This window comes from Molothrus aeneus, chromosome 5, assembly GCF_037042795.1.
Source record: "Molothrus aeneus isolate 106 chromosome 5, BPBGC_Maene_1.0, whole genome shotgun sequence".
Lineage (NCBI taxonomy): Eukaryota > Metazoa > Chordata > Aves > Passeriformes > Icteridae > Molothrus > Molothrus aeneus.
Window position 1 is genome coordinate 8,223,702 of NC_089650.1, and position 15,921 is coordinate 8,239,622.

At 45.0% G+C, this 15,921-nt stretch overlaps 1 protein-coding gene across 1 annotated transcript in view; it reads left to right on the top strand.

Moving 5' to 3' along the window:
* The window catches only part of BORCS5 (BLOC-1 related complex subunit 5), a 60,955-nt gene extending 45,498 nt beyond the window's left edge, over positions 1 to 15,457 (top strand). The window contains exon 4 of the mRNA XM_066550279.1: positions 11,787 to 15,457. Coding sequence (XP_066406376.1) covers positions 11,787 to 12,017 — 231 coding nt within the window. The 3' untranslated portion in view covers positions 12,018 to 15,457. The remainder of the gene's footprint in view (positions 1 to 11,786) is intronic.
* Positions 15,458 to 15,921: the final 464 nt, after the last annotated feature.

Below are 15,921 nucleotides of genomic sequence, written 5' to 3' on the forward strand. Positions count from 1 at the left end.
TGAAAACAAATGTTGATGTAGTGTTATTTGTAGCTTTTATTATTACCACAAGAATCCCAGACTGCCAGTAATTTTGAAAACAGAGCAGTTTTTACAATACAAGGTGAAATTTCAAATGTTTCAGTCTAAGCTGGCACGCATCTATGGGTGGGAGTTGGGGGAAACCCCCCACATTTTTAAATATAAAAAATATTGCTTTTATATTAGTGATAGTTAAATGAATCTTGTCCAGGCAGGCATTATGGCTTCTTTCATGCCTGTAAATTCTTTGGGAGGGCTGGCTGTGGTAGGGACAGCTTGTAGCAGTCTGATGTTCCTGCTGGAAATTGAAGGGCAAGGTCCCTTAAGGTGGTGGTAAAGGGGAAAGCTGTCCTAAGTGCAGGAAGCTGTTCCACCACCAGGAATGAATGAGATCTGGGCCAGAAACTTTGGCTGGACATTGCCTGGCTGGGGACTGTGTCAGCCACGGCTGCAGTGAGACTCAAGGTGCTCATCTGCTGTAAGCACACAGAGCTTCTACTGTGTGAGACACCACAGACACTTCTCCTAACTCCATCCCTCCATGGGCAGAAAAATCTGAAGTGCCTGGGATTCATCCCATGCTCCAGTCACAGCTGAGCTGTGTCCCTTCAGGGAATAGACTCAAATGAAGAGCAAGTTTCAGGGAGGTGTTTTTAGCCTGGTCTTTGGTTTGTTTTGTTTCAGGACTCATCTGAGTGAGGTGTTTATTGCCATTTCCTCTTAGTTATCGTTTCCCTGTAGGTGGTTTCAGGTCTGAATTTCCAAGACTGTTTGTGAAATCTGTTTTCAGCAGATGTGCCCTGAGAACTTCTGACTAAGCTGAATTAGGCCAGGAAAAGATGAGTGGCTTTACTAAGTCCAGAATGCATCTTCAGCTTCAGGCCTTTGTTTAAAGGCTCATATGGACCAGCCCATGAAGGTACCTTTCAGCTCATTAAAGGGGAGGGCTCAGGGAATCAAAACTAAGCCTTTTGGAAGAAGCCTGGCCAAAGTGAAAATGGAGATGTGTTTAATGTTGACACTACATATAAAGATGTTCTAGATGAGGCTGTGTTAACTTGCAAGCAAAATTGAGCCTTTTGGTTCACAGACTTAAATTACCAATGCCTCAAATCCAGGGAAAGGGGTCTGAGATCCCTTGTGCTATAATATTTCTGAAAAGGGGAAGAACCTTGGTTGAAATGCCACTTGTATTTTCAAGGGATTTAATGCCACACTGCCCTTTAGAAAAAATTGGGGAACGTTGTGTTCTGTAAGAAATAAATACCTTAAATTTAGTCTTTGGCATCTTGGAAGTTGATGGATGAGGACTGTGGCAATCTATCCAGCTCTTTATGTCTCCTCTCATCAGCAATGAAGTGTTGTTTATAAAGACTGGAATCTCAACAGGCACCATCATGCAGAAATAAGTGCACAGGATTATTAAGCTGGAAACATGTTAATCTTCATGTCCTTTAGTTGATCTTGCTCATTTTTCTCCAGTCTGCTGTGCAAGTAGCTTGAATACCTAAGTGGTGGGGTGGTGTCTTAACCAGCCAGCACCAAAATGTGAAAATGCTCTTGAAAAGGCTTCACAGTTGTTATTTAATATAGAGAATTAATGTCTAGAAGTGTATGCCTGAGGCAGATGGCCAGTGCTCTGCTGTACCTGAACTTTATGAAGGGATCTAGCAGTTATTAAGGAAGAGGAAAGATTGTTTGCACTGGTGGCAGTCTGAAATCTGTTTTGCTGACATGCACTGCTTTGTCTGGTGTCATAAAAAAGACCAGTCCCTTGCTCCTAGAATATATGTGTGTAATCAGTTCCAGCATGTTCCCTTGTCTTGTGCTTTATGGACTTTTGAGAAAAGATCTAAACTGGAATCCTTTCCACAACTGAATTTCCAAGGAAGAAAATTAAGCTTGAACAAGCATCTAGCAGTCGGAAAGGTTTGTATTATTATAGAGTTTAAGTGCTTAAGAGACTGTCACTGAAGATCCCAAGTTTAGCATGCAAAGCCTTTTAGTAAGACTTTCATTGGGATTAGTGCATGGAGTTTATGTTCATCAGGTACCAGAAGGAACATAATTCACTTCCTTCTCACAGCTTACTTAAACTAGCAAACTGCATTTCTTATTCTAGCCTTGTTTTCCCAGGTGGAAAAACTCTCCAACAACCCCCTGCCTCAAGTTTGTAAAACTTCAAATAGGAATACGAAGTGCTAGATTTCATTATAGAGCTAGCAGACTTGATGGTGGATTTGGGCATTAAAGGGGTTTGAGATGGGAAGAAAGCAAGTATCAACCTGGGGTGCATCCCAGCTTGCACTTGCAGGAGAAAGGAGAGGATGCTGACTGTCTTGCACAAAGCTGAGGGATCTCACCTGACACACTGTGCAGCTCTCATAATGCTCAAACACAAGGAAAGGGAGTTGAGAACCTCGGGAAGGAAACTGGAAAAGCTTTGCTCATTCGGCTTAGTCAAATGATGACAGAAGTCTTTAGAAAGATTTCTCTTTCTGAATCAGTTTGGCATTAATGTAGACTAAAAATGGCCTTCTCTCTCCCTGAAGGGTTGTGTTGATATAGGAAAAGCCAATTCACAAGTTTCATTCTTAGCTATTATGTCCTCTTGCAGTGTTGAATTGAAATTTTCAAGGTGTCAACTCTGCCCTTAGGTGAGAATTGGGCTGGGGTGTGGAGGTGCCAGGAATGTTGGCTAGAAGCTTTTCAGCACTTTAATCTTTGTTTTAGACAGGTTAGCCAGCCTTACTTGCAAATATTTGGAGCTGCACTGATGACATTTAGATGGTGATTGGTTCTTGGGGGAGCAGGGTGGGCCTTGTGTTGGCAATCCCATAATGAGCATTGTGGCAATATTCTGATGTGATCTGTAGAGATGACTTCATGTTGAAAGCATTACAAAACCTTAGTGCAAGTAATCTGCCCATCTTGCTTTTTATGAAGGGAAGGGTTTCCTAAATGTTGCTGTGCCACTGGGGCATGAATGCCTCTACATGAGAACATTTATTTGCCATTATTGCAACACTGCTCTGAGGTATGAAACATATGATTTACTATTAATTAATTCCTGTGGGCATTGCTCCTGACTGGATGTGTCGTCTACCTCTAGAAGCCTGGATAAAATGCTGAACTATAATATAGTAGAATTCCCTGTAATCACATGTATGAACTGTGCCAAAACTGTAGTGAACTGGACAAAAAATAAACCTTTTAAACTTTTTTTTTTTTTTTTTTTAACCTGGAACAGCAAGTGATGCATTTGAAGAGTGGCTGTTGGACTTGCTGCAAATTGTCTGAAAGATAAAATCCCCAATCAGATGAGTTCCAGCTGAAAAAGAGGCTCAGGTAGCAGTTGTAAAAGAAATCAACATAACAGCAGTATATGGTAAAGAATTTATAGGAGTTTTTAACATCAGAAAGGATTCTGGGGTCATAGCTTTTCCTTTTGCTTTATCCAGTCTAGAGAATTTAATTCTTCCCTATGCCTGACATAAGACTACACAGAAACAGAAGTACTTATTTTTCAATTACAAGTTCTTCTACCAGACTGTAGTACAAATTTTCAAATGCCTTCTTGCATTTGATCAATTTATTCTAGAGATTCATTAGCAGACATAAAAAAGAGGAAAGAAATACTCAGCTTCCTGGGAATCTTGGGGCCACTGCAGCTGAATACAATAAAAATGAATGCTCAGAGTGCATCAGAGGTGACACTACTGCCACAATGAACTTTTGTGTGAATCACTGATCTCTGATGGTTTGTACTCTTGCTACTGTATTTTGAACAACAGTCTATAGCCTCAGAAGAGCTTGATCTGTAAATGATATACAGGGCTCAAGATTTCCTTGAGGCTTTCCTGAAGCCAAAGATTTACTGTCCAGATGTTGGGACCTCCAGAAAATTGCTGGGATGTCTGAGCTTCAGCAGTGTGGAAGTTATGGTGGAGTCAGCCTTGGAAGTCTCTCTTCTGGGAATGAAGGAGTAGATCCTCCCCTTAACATAATGGGGTGTGCTTGGCTCATTTCATGTGCTTTTCAAACATGGAAGGAAGAGCTACAAGTAAATATTTCAGGAGTTTTTCAGGTTATCAGTGACTGACTTTGTTAGAACTGACATGCCTTTGAGTTTCCCTGGTGAAGGGAAGTTGATTTGGGCTTTCATTGAGAAATGCAGCTGTCAGGAGAAGAGCAAAAGCTTCATCAGGGCTCTCAGGTGTCCAGAAATCCCCAAATCCTGACTGCTGGGCTCATGTCCATGCTCATCTGACACTGCAGCCTTCTTGCATGTCTCCAAGGCATGCAGAGCACATGGAGGGAGGTCTGATGCACCCAGAGGTGTTGCACTGGCAGGGTGAATGTGTCAGGGTGTGTGAACCCAGCTTTGTCTGCAGTTCCCCAGAGAAAAAAGAGGGAGTCCTAGATAATCCTTTTAGCACTTCACACACAGTTGGAAATAGTTAAAGCTCAGCTCCTTTCCATTCTGTGTGAACAGATTTAAGAGCATTTTCTACTTAAATATAATTTTCTTTTAGTGTGTCCAACCCTGACTAAACACAGCAATATCATTCCCTTCTGTAAGACTTCTGTGGAAAAGAAGACCTACAGCTATCAGGTCCCATCTGTGAAGCTGAGAATAAATAGCAGATGGCTTGCAAATGTAATGGTGCTGACTATTTTCACTCTGAAATGAGAACGGTGGTGTTTTCTGAGAAACATCTCATTAATGATAGTGGGCATCTCTTTTCAAATCAAAGCTTACTTGTGATGGGAAAATCGACTTGCTTAAAGCTAGTCATTGTGACATGCTGAAAGTATACAAAACTGAAATTTATTATAAAATAACCCCCTACATAACATTTATAATAAATAATGTAAATAACATTTATAATATTCAAATAGTGTGTCAGCAGCATAAAATCAGGAAATGAGGAGATGGAAGGTTGTGTTTTCTAGCAGAATTATTAGGTAGCCTGAAATAAGAGTTGTGCAAGTTGTCCTTTAGGCAATAGATCTGTAACAGATACATATTTTTTCTATTCCAGGAACAGCTGATTGAAGACAGATCAGGAATGTGTTATTAATTACTGTGGAATTCTATTCCACAAAAGAGAGGTTTTGTGAGAATATTGCACACACAGGTGCAATAATCTTCTTTGGGTGGGCCATTTGTATTTATTTTTCTTAAACTTGGTTATTTAGAATAGGTATGGAAGCATTTCTAATGCTCAGGATGTAACTTAGCATTTTTAGCCATGATAAATTTTAGAGGTGAGTTCTTAGATGGATGTAGATTGATTAATACAAACACCTTTATAGAGCTGTCATTTGCTGCTATTGTAGAACAGAGACAATGAGCTAGAAATTACTAGGACCTTTTTCTTGGTGACAGTTTAGAAGGCTTACTAGTAAAATTGGGTCTTTGGCATTTTTTCCTTTCTGCTTTTTCAGGGATCTTGTGCATTAAAGTCTGATAGAGCCACAGCAAACACTGGGTTTGAAGCCAGGATCACATGCAGGGGGAGAGATGGTGCTTTTAGCCGTGTGACCCTGCTGGTTTGTGACTGTCAGGCTGGTAGCCAGGCCAGCTCATGGGCCAGAACACCAAACCACTGAAGAGAGAGGCTGGGAAGACTGGGAGCTGTGGGAGTGACAAACACCCCCTGTCTGATAACACAAGAGGTAGGGAAAGACTGACATAAAGGTGGAAAAGCTTATTTCAAGAACAAGCCTTCTTATTCTTTGAATTCTGAATGCTTTTGTGTGTCCCAAGGCCTCCCAGAATAATCAGATTTACAGGTGCAGCAGCTTATGTTGATACATGTTTTCACATATCTACTGTAGAACTAAGGGACTAAACATGGATTTAATTTAGATCTTTAGGAGTAAGGGCCCTGATGTACCTATTAATATTGCTATAATTCATTTCCAGAGCCACTTAAAATGGTTACTCTTCGTTCTCTAGCTTGACTGTGATCTGTGCAATGCTTAGACAGAATAACCCTTGGCAACTATTTACAGAAATGACAGATCACAGAGGGAGCAAAAGGAATATTTTGGCAGTGCTTTTGATCTTAGATAAGGAAATCCTAAACACAAACTATAGTTGTTTATGTGGCAGTGGGGCAGAGGAAGGGTACAGCTCCATGAGAGCTGAAGCTGGGGTCTGTGGCTGGACATCTCTGTTCTGTAGCCTGGCACAGAAGCTGCCCAGACAGGTTGTCACTTCCCAGTGTGTGCTGGGTGGGAGAAACAGGGGATGCTCCCAACCATCAGGAAGTCATTGTGATCTGTTGTGCTGACTTTGCGTGACATTATCAAAGAGAAAGGGGAAGAGAAAAAAAATCCATTCATTGAGCACATTTGTTTTCAGGCAGTAGAGAAAGAGGAGCTGTCTTCAGTCTGAAGTGTGTTGATTGAAAAGTATTTTCACACCAGCACAGGGTGACTAATATTCCATGCAGTCATATTCCTGCCTGCTGCCTTCTGATGTGGCTTGTGTGCAGCTGCAGGAAAATGTTCCTTTAACCCCAGTCAAGCACCTGACAATGGGAAGGAAAGGCTGCTTGTGCTCAGAGTGCTCTTCTAGAAAAAGAACTTTCTGGAATAAGGACTGCACCTTAAGAGCTGTGTGTTTTGGAGAGGCAGCCATAGGGGAAATCCATAGGATGGATTTCCAGCTGAGAGGAAATTGTTGGGACAGAAGGACACATGCATGTCTGGATGAGCTCTTGAAGGCTGTTACTAAATGTGGGGGGAAACAAAAACATCTTCTTGACTTTTGGGTATTTTAGGAGGGACTGGAGAAGCTGGGAATGTCTGAACATCCTCTTATGAGATGTATTTGTTTTGTTATGAATGTCAGCAGTGCCTCTCTAGAAATTTGATTCCAAGTTTAATGAACTTCTGGTTGCATTTGCATGCTCTGCAACCATGTGTCTAGCTGCAGTTTTCAGTCTCTCAGTCATTGACCTAACAAGATATGACCTCTGTTTCTGAGAGCTTAAGACACTCATGTGCCCATGACAGGGGTACTGTAAAACCATGCCAGGTAAGAAGTGTGTATATATATATTTGTGTGTGTGTTTTATATATATGGGCACTGGTTTGTTTTCAGTGTGGTCTCTTGAAAAGAATTGGGCATTGGCCAGTGCTGACCTCAGTCTTTTTGTGGGCTAAATTAATGTCTTTATTCTGCTTGGCAGTGTGGGCCAAGAAGAATTTTTAAATGAATGCAAGAATTTATGGTGTGCAAGATGTCTGACAGTATCCTCAGTTGTTTTTGTGTTTCACCAGTGTGGTGTTACAAATGGGCCTGTGTAATGCAGAGGAGACTCAGGGCTGACAATGTGAATGGTGTAGTAGGAGGGGCTGTGCTGGGGCCCTTTTAAGTGAGGAAATATCCATCTTGCAGTGTTGTTGGAAGTAATTATTAATCTGTTTTCATTTGATGATAGAAAAGCCCAGTAGATGTCATTTCATGTTTAAATGTGAAGCTGAGGCACAAATTAGTGTCCTGCTGATGATAATCCACAGGGGAGGCATGAGCTTTGAAACAGAAACAGACACAAATTCTGAATGTAACTGGCTGTACAAAAAAAGTGTGCCATGCTGGAGGGTGAGTTTTAGGCTTGTCTATTTTTATGGACCTGTCCTTCTGAAAGAAAAACTGAAGAAACACCTCCATCCTTTTTGATGTAGGAAGGGGAGAAAGATCCTGTCTTCTACTCTGGGCATGTCCAGCCTCAGGTTTACTGCTTTGACAGGAGGAATGATTTCTGGGAAGAAATAACATTTGCATTAGGAACTCTCACCCCTTCATTGAGAGCACATCCTTTTTTTTCTCCACTCCAGATGGGGCAGAACCTCTTGGTTTGATGAAAATTAAGATTCTGACATCACATGCTGGGCTCTGCCCTCTGCTTTGTTCTGTCACTTCTTAACAGGCTTCAAGTCCAATCTTTTAACTCTCCAGAAACTCGTATACCACTAAGCTGGGGATGTTTGTAGCTTACTGAGTGGTCATGTTTGAAGGACAGATTGGTTGTCAGGGGCTGGTGACAAAGCTGCTGCTTCACATCTGTCACATTTGATGGGTTCAGGGCAGTAGGGTTCAGTTGTCTGCAGCTCTGGTGGCCTGGCATGGTAGGAAGCTTGGAGCAACCAGAGCAGAAACAATGGCTCAAATAAACTCTCTCAGATGGTTTTAGGACTGTGAAGAACTGCTGGCTCTGGGGTGTCTTGCTGGGCTTCCCAGAGAGCTTCACAGTCTGGGATGGGCAAGAAGGCTGAGAGTTGAATGTTTTCCACATGAGAATGTTGGCAGGGCTTTGTGGCAGGGATGTGGAACTGTTCAGAGAAGGCAACTTCACTCACTGACCCTCAAGGGTGTCTTGGACTGCCTTGGCTGTAGGCAAGGGACCAGACTCTCCTTCAGCTCCCCTTTTCCAGGTGTTTTTTATTGCTACTGTATGAGGTATGGAATTAAATAGATAGGAATGAGGTGCATTCTTATGTGTATTTCCTGCTCATTATGGATTCCTGCAGGCCAGTGTTAGTCTCTGTGGTGGGTAAATAGAGCTGACCCTCAGAACCTGAAAGCCCCATCTGAGTGCCAGAGGAATGGGACTGCATGCCAGGAGAGATAAAAGCACAAGGTCTGGCACTGGAGGAGCTCACTTGGAGGGGGAGGAGGTAGGAAGGATGTAAGTGTGTACTTAGGCCTGCTTCAAGGAAAGCTGAGAGAAACATTGGCATTTATCTCCAGGAATTAACATGTAGCTTCCTTTCTTTTTTTTTTTTAATAGTTAAAAAGACCAGGTTCAGACTGAGTAAAAATTGACCTTTCCTCACAATTGCTCCATTTCAGTTCTCCCTGTTGTGTCTCAGGCTGTGCAGCTGCTGTGGCCTCCCTCAGCAGGCAGACTTGGATGGTAGGTGTAAGGAAACACTCACTTCCACCCTTTCTCTTTCTTGTGAGGCAGCTTTTTTTATGGCTCTTGTGAATGTGTCCAAAGGTAGCAAAGTGCTTGGAGGCCACTTTGCATTTCTCCTTCCTACTGCAGGTCAGTATCAGCTTCTCCCCTTGTTCCCCATCAGTAAGTGGATATTACTCATACTTACTTACACAAGGAGCCTAAAGGCAGCAGATGGAAATAATTGGAATGGAGAGAAAGAGGGGCCTTGTGTGTTTTTTGCTTGGAAGCTTGGTGGGTGCCAGCTTTGCTTCTTGTACAGTGCTGTGAGGCCATGTGGAGAACCTGCCAGTGGAGGAGAACTTCAGAACCAGAGGAGGTTTCTGTCTTGGTCCCCGTGCTGGTCCACTTAATGAGGCATGCTGGCTTTTGGCAGCTTTCCCACTGGCTGCCCCTCCAGGCCACTGTCTCTCATTAGGTTGGATGTTTTTAGGCACTGGATTGAACTCATTGGTTGGTGGTGGTCTGCTTTTTACACACTGCTCTTTACAGAGCTAGCGCCAAGCTACTAAATTATTAAGCTGTGGTTTTAATAGAAACCCCTGTGTAGGCTTAAATTGTTTCCACTCTATTTGGAGTTTCCTGCTCTGCTGGTTTTTATTTTGTCCCGTGCATGAAGGCATGGAGGAGGGAATTCACAGGAAAGCACAGAGGCAAAGAGGAGGAATTCAGCCTGAGAGCAGTAGAAAATGCAGGCAAAATAAAAGGTCAATTGGTACCTTATGCAGCTCTGATGGAGGGGATGGGGGAAAATGCCCCCTAATCCCTGTGACAGTTCAGCAGAAACTTGTGTGGTTTTTTTCAATGCTGTTTGTAGCTTAGGTTTCTCAATAAAATACTTTCTTGCCTGTTTTTGACTTGACCTCTTCCCCAGAGCTTCAAAGGGACGTTGGTGAGCACATCGAGCTACAGCAGTTTATCCCTAGTGCCAAGCCCTGCTGCCACCAGTGGGATGGCAGAATTCTCTCTGCTGCTCTCCCTCCTCAGTGGGGCCTTCCACTGTTGTACCACTTTCACCCAGTCCTCCCTGCTTGCAGGTTCTCCCCTACAGACCCAGAGCACTGGACATGGGGTCAGGGTTGAACCTGCCTGCTCAGTGCTGTGTAACTCAGGTCAGGTCAGCACCTTGTGTTTTCTTAGCACTGCACTGATAACTGTGTGTTGTTGTCCTGGGTGACAGGTACCTGTAGGGGGATACAGTGTGGGTAAGTGAAGGTGGTATAGAATGTAATCTTATCCCCTAAAGAGTTGCAGCTGGGTTAATTACTAAAGATTAGGAGCAGGCCTGATGTTAACAGGCCACACCTGTAGCCAATCAGAAGAGTGTTATAGAAGAGTGGATTGGTGGGAACTGGAGTCAGTTGGCTGCTGTGAGGACAAGGAAGGGTCAGTGCCCAGAGGAGCTGCCTACAAGAAACATCAAGGAGGTCGAAACTCTAGCAGTATGGAACCCTTGCAATGTAATGGCAATAGAAATGTTGCACTATAATGACAACAGGTACAGTCACTGTCCTTCATCAGATGGGTTGATTCTGTCATACAGTTCAGGAGAGGGATGTTGTTTGCACCTGTGCTTCTTGCTAGACCAGAAGTTCTCAGCATTGATTCCCTGAGGCTGCTTCATCATGAGCAGTGACCTCCTTCCTCTGGGATCAATTAGATGGGAAAGGTTTGAGAAAACAGTGGGAAGAGGTGGCAGTGGGCTAAAACTGCTCAGAGTGTGTCCTCTCCTGCCCTTCACTCCCAGCCACTGTGGGCTTGTATTGAGTGCCAAGCCAGGGGACTGCTTTCCACAAAGATATCCCAGCTGGAAGAGCCAGTGCACTGGAGTCACTGGGGTTGTTAAGTACAGCTGCAGGGAGCCAAGTAACTGAGCTTGGAGTGTGCACTTGAGGGCTTGGAACAGCCCTGTTACTGAGCTCTTGGAACATGTGGTGCACATCTTAGGATATGTAAAGGATATGTATCTTAGCATAGTTTACAGCTTAAACCATCTGACTGGGCTTGTGTGTAAAGTACTGGCTGAATCCTGCCTGGAGATTGCAGGTCTGGCTGAACAGAAAAATGGGCTGTGAATTATAAAGGCTGCCTTCACCACTCAATGGCAGGAACAGCACTGCAGTTCCTGTCATTGTCATCACGCTCAAGCCATGTTTGGGTACTGACTGTGTTTAATTGCATGGCTAATTTACTTAATGTCTCTCCTGGGGTCACTTATAACACTCTTATTTTTGGGTTTCAGGGAAATTAGGGACACTAGCAATCCATTGTGGTTCTCTCAAGGCAGGAGTTTTCCAGATGATGATGGTAATAACAGCTGTGGCTTAGTTGCAGAGTAACCTGGCTAAACTGAGAAAAATTATCACTGGCAACTGTGGTAGAGCTTAATGCTGCAAATGAAGGATCTCCAGTGAAAATATACTTCAGGTGTAGGCAGAGGCCACGGGTCCCTTGGGTTTAGATAACTTGGAGGATGTTTGTTGGTGTATTGGGAAAACCCTGGCAGCACCTGTTGGCTCAGTCATGCAAATGAAGAATTTTCTGATCAGATATTTAGGTGTTTGGGTGGAGAACTGAGGTCATCATATGTCTTCCCTAGCAGACAACTATGAATCATCCCATTCCATGACAGACTGGTTATGTACCTTGTGAGGAGCTCCTCTGTACCTGCCTGTTACCTCCTGTTAGTGGAGCATCCAAGGTGCTTGCTTTTGGGAAGGACAGTGTGCTGAAAGGTCTGTGACAACAGTTGGCCTAATGAACCTTGCTGTGCTCGTTGTTTTTCCACAGATGGACCTGTCTGTGGAAACTCTGTACAGCCTCATGCAGGAGCGCCAGAAGAAGTACGCCAAGTACGCGGAGCAGATCCAGAAGGTCAACGAGATGTCGGCCATCCTGCGGCGGATCCAGATGGGCATCGACCAGACGGTGCCGCTGATGGAGCGGCTCAACAGCCTCCTGCCGGAGGGGGAGCGCCTGGAGCCCTTCTCCATGAAACCCGACCGGGAGCTGAGGTCGTAGCGCTCCGGCAGCGCCCCCTCCTCACCTTCCAGGCTTCACAGAAGCGCTTCCAGCAGGCTGCACCGGCAGCGTTGGGAGCGGGCAGCGCTGCTGCCGGACTCTGTGCCAGGGCAGCGGAGGGAGAGCGGCGGCAGCTGCCGGAGCCGCACAGCCAGGAATCCAGGAGCTCCAGGAGGAGAGGATTTACCCTTCTCTCAGCTCCCTCCTCTTGCCCTCCTGTCTCCTCTGCCACTACACCGTCCGTGCAGACACATTTGTTTCATTGCTGTGACTAGTCGGGGTTTACAGAGGAGGAATTTCCTTTTATCTGATTTAATTTTTTTACTAAAAAAATTCAAAGGGATATAGGGTGTGACGAACCCTCTAACACGTTTTTTGTGCCATTGGGGTTTAGACAATTAGATGGCTGGAAGGTATTTCTGAGATCCCCTGGCCTTGAAAATATGTGTGTTTTATAGGTGAAAGTGTGGGAGCCAGGAACTGGCTTACTAAAATATGGCCATTATCATAATTAACATGGTTTGCACGGCAGGGTTTTGGCATGTCCTTGAGGCTCCTCTTTCTATGGGCTCACTAATTTATGAGGCTGTAAAGGAGTAACTGTTCTAGATATGTATGTCTGTTAATGTAAAGCAGACCTTATTGTTCCTCTCCCCCTTGCCCTGGCAATGTCCCCATGCCCCAGCTGGTGGCATTTTGTGTCCCTCTGACAGGCACTGGTACCAACCTGCTCACTTTGCATCTCAAAGTTGGACATAAGGTGTCTTTTTTTATTGGGACACTTGAGTTACCTTGGTGCTGTCTTTTTTACCACTGGGGTGCAGCTGCTTCTTCAAGTCCTTGAGGGTGGAGGGGAGAGACACGAGAAGTCCTCTGGCTCTTGGTGTTAATTTAGCTGCCCTTTGTGCCAGGAGCTGGTGGTGGCATGCTGCTGAATCACTGAAGCCACAGGGCCCTTCTCAGCCACTGCTCCAAAGGCAATGGGATGTTCTTGCCTCCTGCCAGGCAAGCCAAGGCTGAAGAGCTCATGAACCCCAGGGGCTGTTGTGTGTCAGGAGTGCAGCTCCAGCAGTGAGGACAGTCAGGGACAACCCAGCTTCCAGTACAGCACAAGGTAGGGGCACTTGCCAAAGGCAACTTGCTTCCATACTTCTTAGTACTTAAGAGCATTTATTAAGCAAAAGGTTGTCTCTGAGCATTTGGAAGTAAGAGTGCAGTAGGTTTTTGACTGTAATAATTATTGCCTGGTGGCAAGAAGCAACAGGCTGTTCTCTTGTGGTAATCCCAGAGGTCATGTAGTGTGAGTTTTTGTCATGCAGACTGCAGCCAGCTTAGATGCGCATCTGAGCCACAGTGGTGGCTGGATCCCAGGGCCTGCTGAACACTGTCTAGATGCAGAGTCCTGTAGAGGTGAAGCCCCCTGGAATGATGCCCTGGGAAGTGGGACTGACTGCTTCAGGGAGGGCAGGGAACTCAGCAGGAGGGTTTTTAGCAAAGGCAGCAGGTTTTCTTGCCTGCTGCTCCCACCCCAGAGGTTTTACACAGTTGTATGTACATAGGCATATGCTGTGCATTGCCCAGGATAAAACATCAGAATTCAATCCTTGTTCAAGCTTCCTGCCATGATTTAGACTTGGATTGTTAAAAGCTTACATGAGACCTAACCCAGGAAAAGCTGCTTGTCATGGCCATGCCCTTGTGGGTCCTCATTGTCCATCATGGAATGTGTCTCTGCCTCCCACCATCAGACACAAGAATATTGAGCTGCTTTAAATAGTGGCTGCAGCCATTTTTGTCCTCTTTGTCCAGATGATGCTGTCTGGATGTTTAAAATGTGCGACATTCAGCTGTCTGCCAGACGGGATCGTGAGTGTCCCACACCCTGCTGTGCTGGAAGCCTGTGCCAGTGGGAAGATCCTGATACTGGATGTCAAGGCAGATGCTCTCTCCTGTAAGACACTTCTCTGAGGCTTGTGGACATTTGGCCTCAGGCCATTAAGTATCAGATCAAAGCACAGCTCCCTGCAGTGCTAATGAGGGCAAAGCAATAGTATTCCCAGCTGAAGGCTGCAGGAGGAGCGCTGCAAATCAGTTCCTTCCTCATTTGCCAGAAAACACCAAGGCACTGGGCTGGGAATGGGAGAAAACCTTTGTTCCTAGGAACAGTGCTCTTTAAACTTGTGGCTGTGCTGCTGGGCCTCACACACAGAGCTTCTGGAACAGCAAGGGCAGGTTGTGGAAGGTGTCCTAACTGAACTAGAAAGAAATTAGAGCTGAAATGTGAAGGCCAACCTTTTCCAATGCTCACATGCCACCACCTTCATTCCACAGGTGATAGTCTCTCCTATGGGTACTGTAAGAAGCATGCACCCTGTAAATGCCCTTGAATGATGGTTTACAGTTTTATTTAAAACATTGTCACTGCCTTCAGGAACTACAAGTCTTTGGCCCTCTTGCTGAGGGGGAGATGTGTCCTGCCACATCTTCTTGAGCTGCTGTTTGTTGCTTGATTGCTCCTTTGTTGGCTTGGCTCCACGTGCTGCTTTCAGCTTCAGCTCAGATGCAAGTGATGCTCAGGGTAAGACTGACGCAGGAGCTTGGAGATGTGACTGGAATCACCTTTCTGCGCGTGAATTTCCTTTTCCAAGCCAAACGCTCTTGGAGGAGGCCTCAGGTATCTTTAGTGAATGTACCAGCTGTTACTTCTGTCACAAATTTAGTGCTATGAACAGTGAATAATCTGGTGTGCTCCCCTGAAACCAGACACTGCTGCCCTTTTCTGCTTTCTGGTGGTGTGTGCTCTGGGTACAGGCTAAGCTTCTTGATACCTGATCTTGGGAAAAGCTGGGGAGCACGACGAGTCACTGGAGCTGGGGTTCTCCTCTGCCCTGAGCTGCTCTGGCCCTTCCCCTGACTCTGCTGTTGCCACTCCCCCGTTGTGCTGCCTCTGGTGCTCCTTGTGTCTCACACTGGTCACTGTGCTGCCCAGCAGAGCAGGTTTGCTTTGTTGTTTCCGTTGTTTTTGTCACTGTATGCATTGACAGGGTGCTAAAGTGCCAGCCTACCTGCAGGGCAATTCTTGTGAAGATCTGATGAAGGGGAGAGAAAAAGAGTTTTTGTTGTTGCTTTTTTTTTAATATATGTATTTTAAATTAAATATATTTAAATATCCTTAAAATTTTAAAGTGTGTGTAAAAATACATGTTTTCACAGGCCCATTGGTTGCATGAGCCAGCCCCTCTCTCAGACTGTGTGCCAGTAGTTTCCCAGGTACTGCTGTAACATCCCTCCTGTTCCCAAGTGCCAGAGGGTATTTTGATTGCCAGCCTTGTGGCTGAGCACTCCATGGTTTATGGGTGGTTGGTTACCCTGTTCAGCTTCCTACATGCTCCATGTTCCACAGCTCCAGCATTAAAACTCCTGGTGTGGCTCTTTTCCAAGTGTGTTGTTTCTCCAATTGCCTTATTGCTCATTCTTCATTCCCACTTCCCACCATGGTGTCTGGGCAGTGCAGGCTGATCTCAGCTTTACTTTGCACCCTCTCTGTGACATGGAGGTGGCTGATTGCAGCTGCCCTGGGACTGTTTCTGCTATGGGATTGAAAGGAAACATATTCCCAGAATGAAAAGAAATGCTGGTTGGTTTTTTCCCCCCGATGCTGTCCCAGTTATGGTTGGCACTGGTGTCCAGTTTGAATAGAAGATGTGAGCAGCAATGCTTGGGGCTTGGCATTGGGAAGGCAGAATGGTCGTGAACTCTCACCTGCACAGGTGATACTGAATAGAGAGGCAGATTTACAGGGTTTCTTTTCATTTTGCTGCTGTTTTGTTTTTGCTTTTGGTTTCTTTTTTAATGGCCTGATGCCCCAGCCTTATCGTGTCCTGTAGTGTCACACTTTGGCATT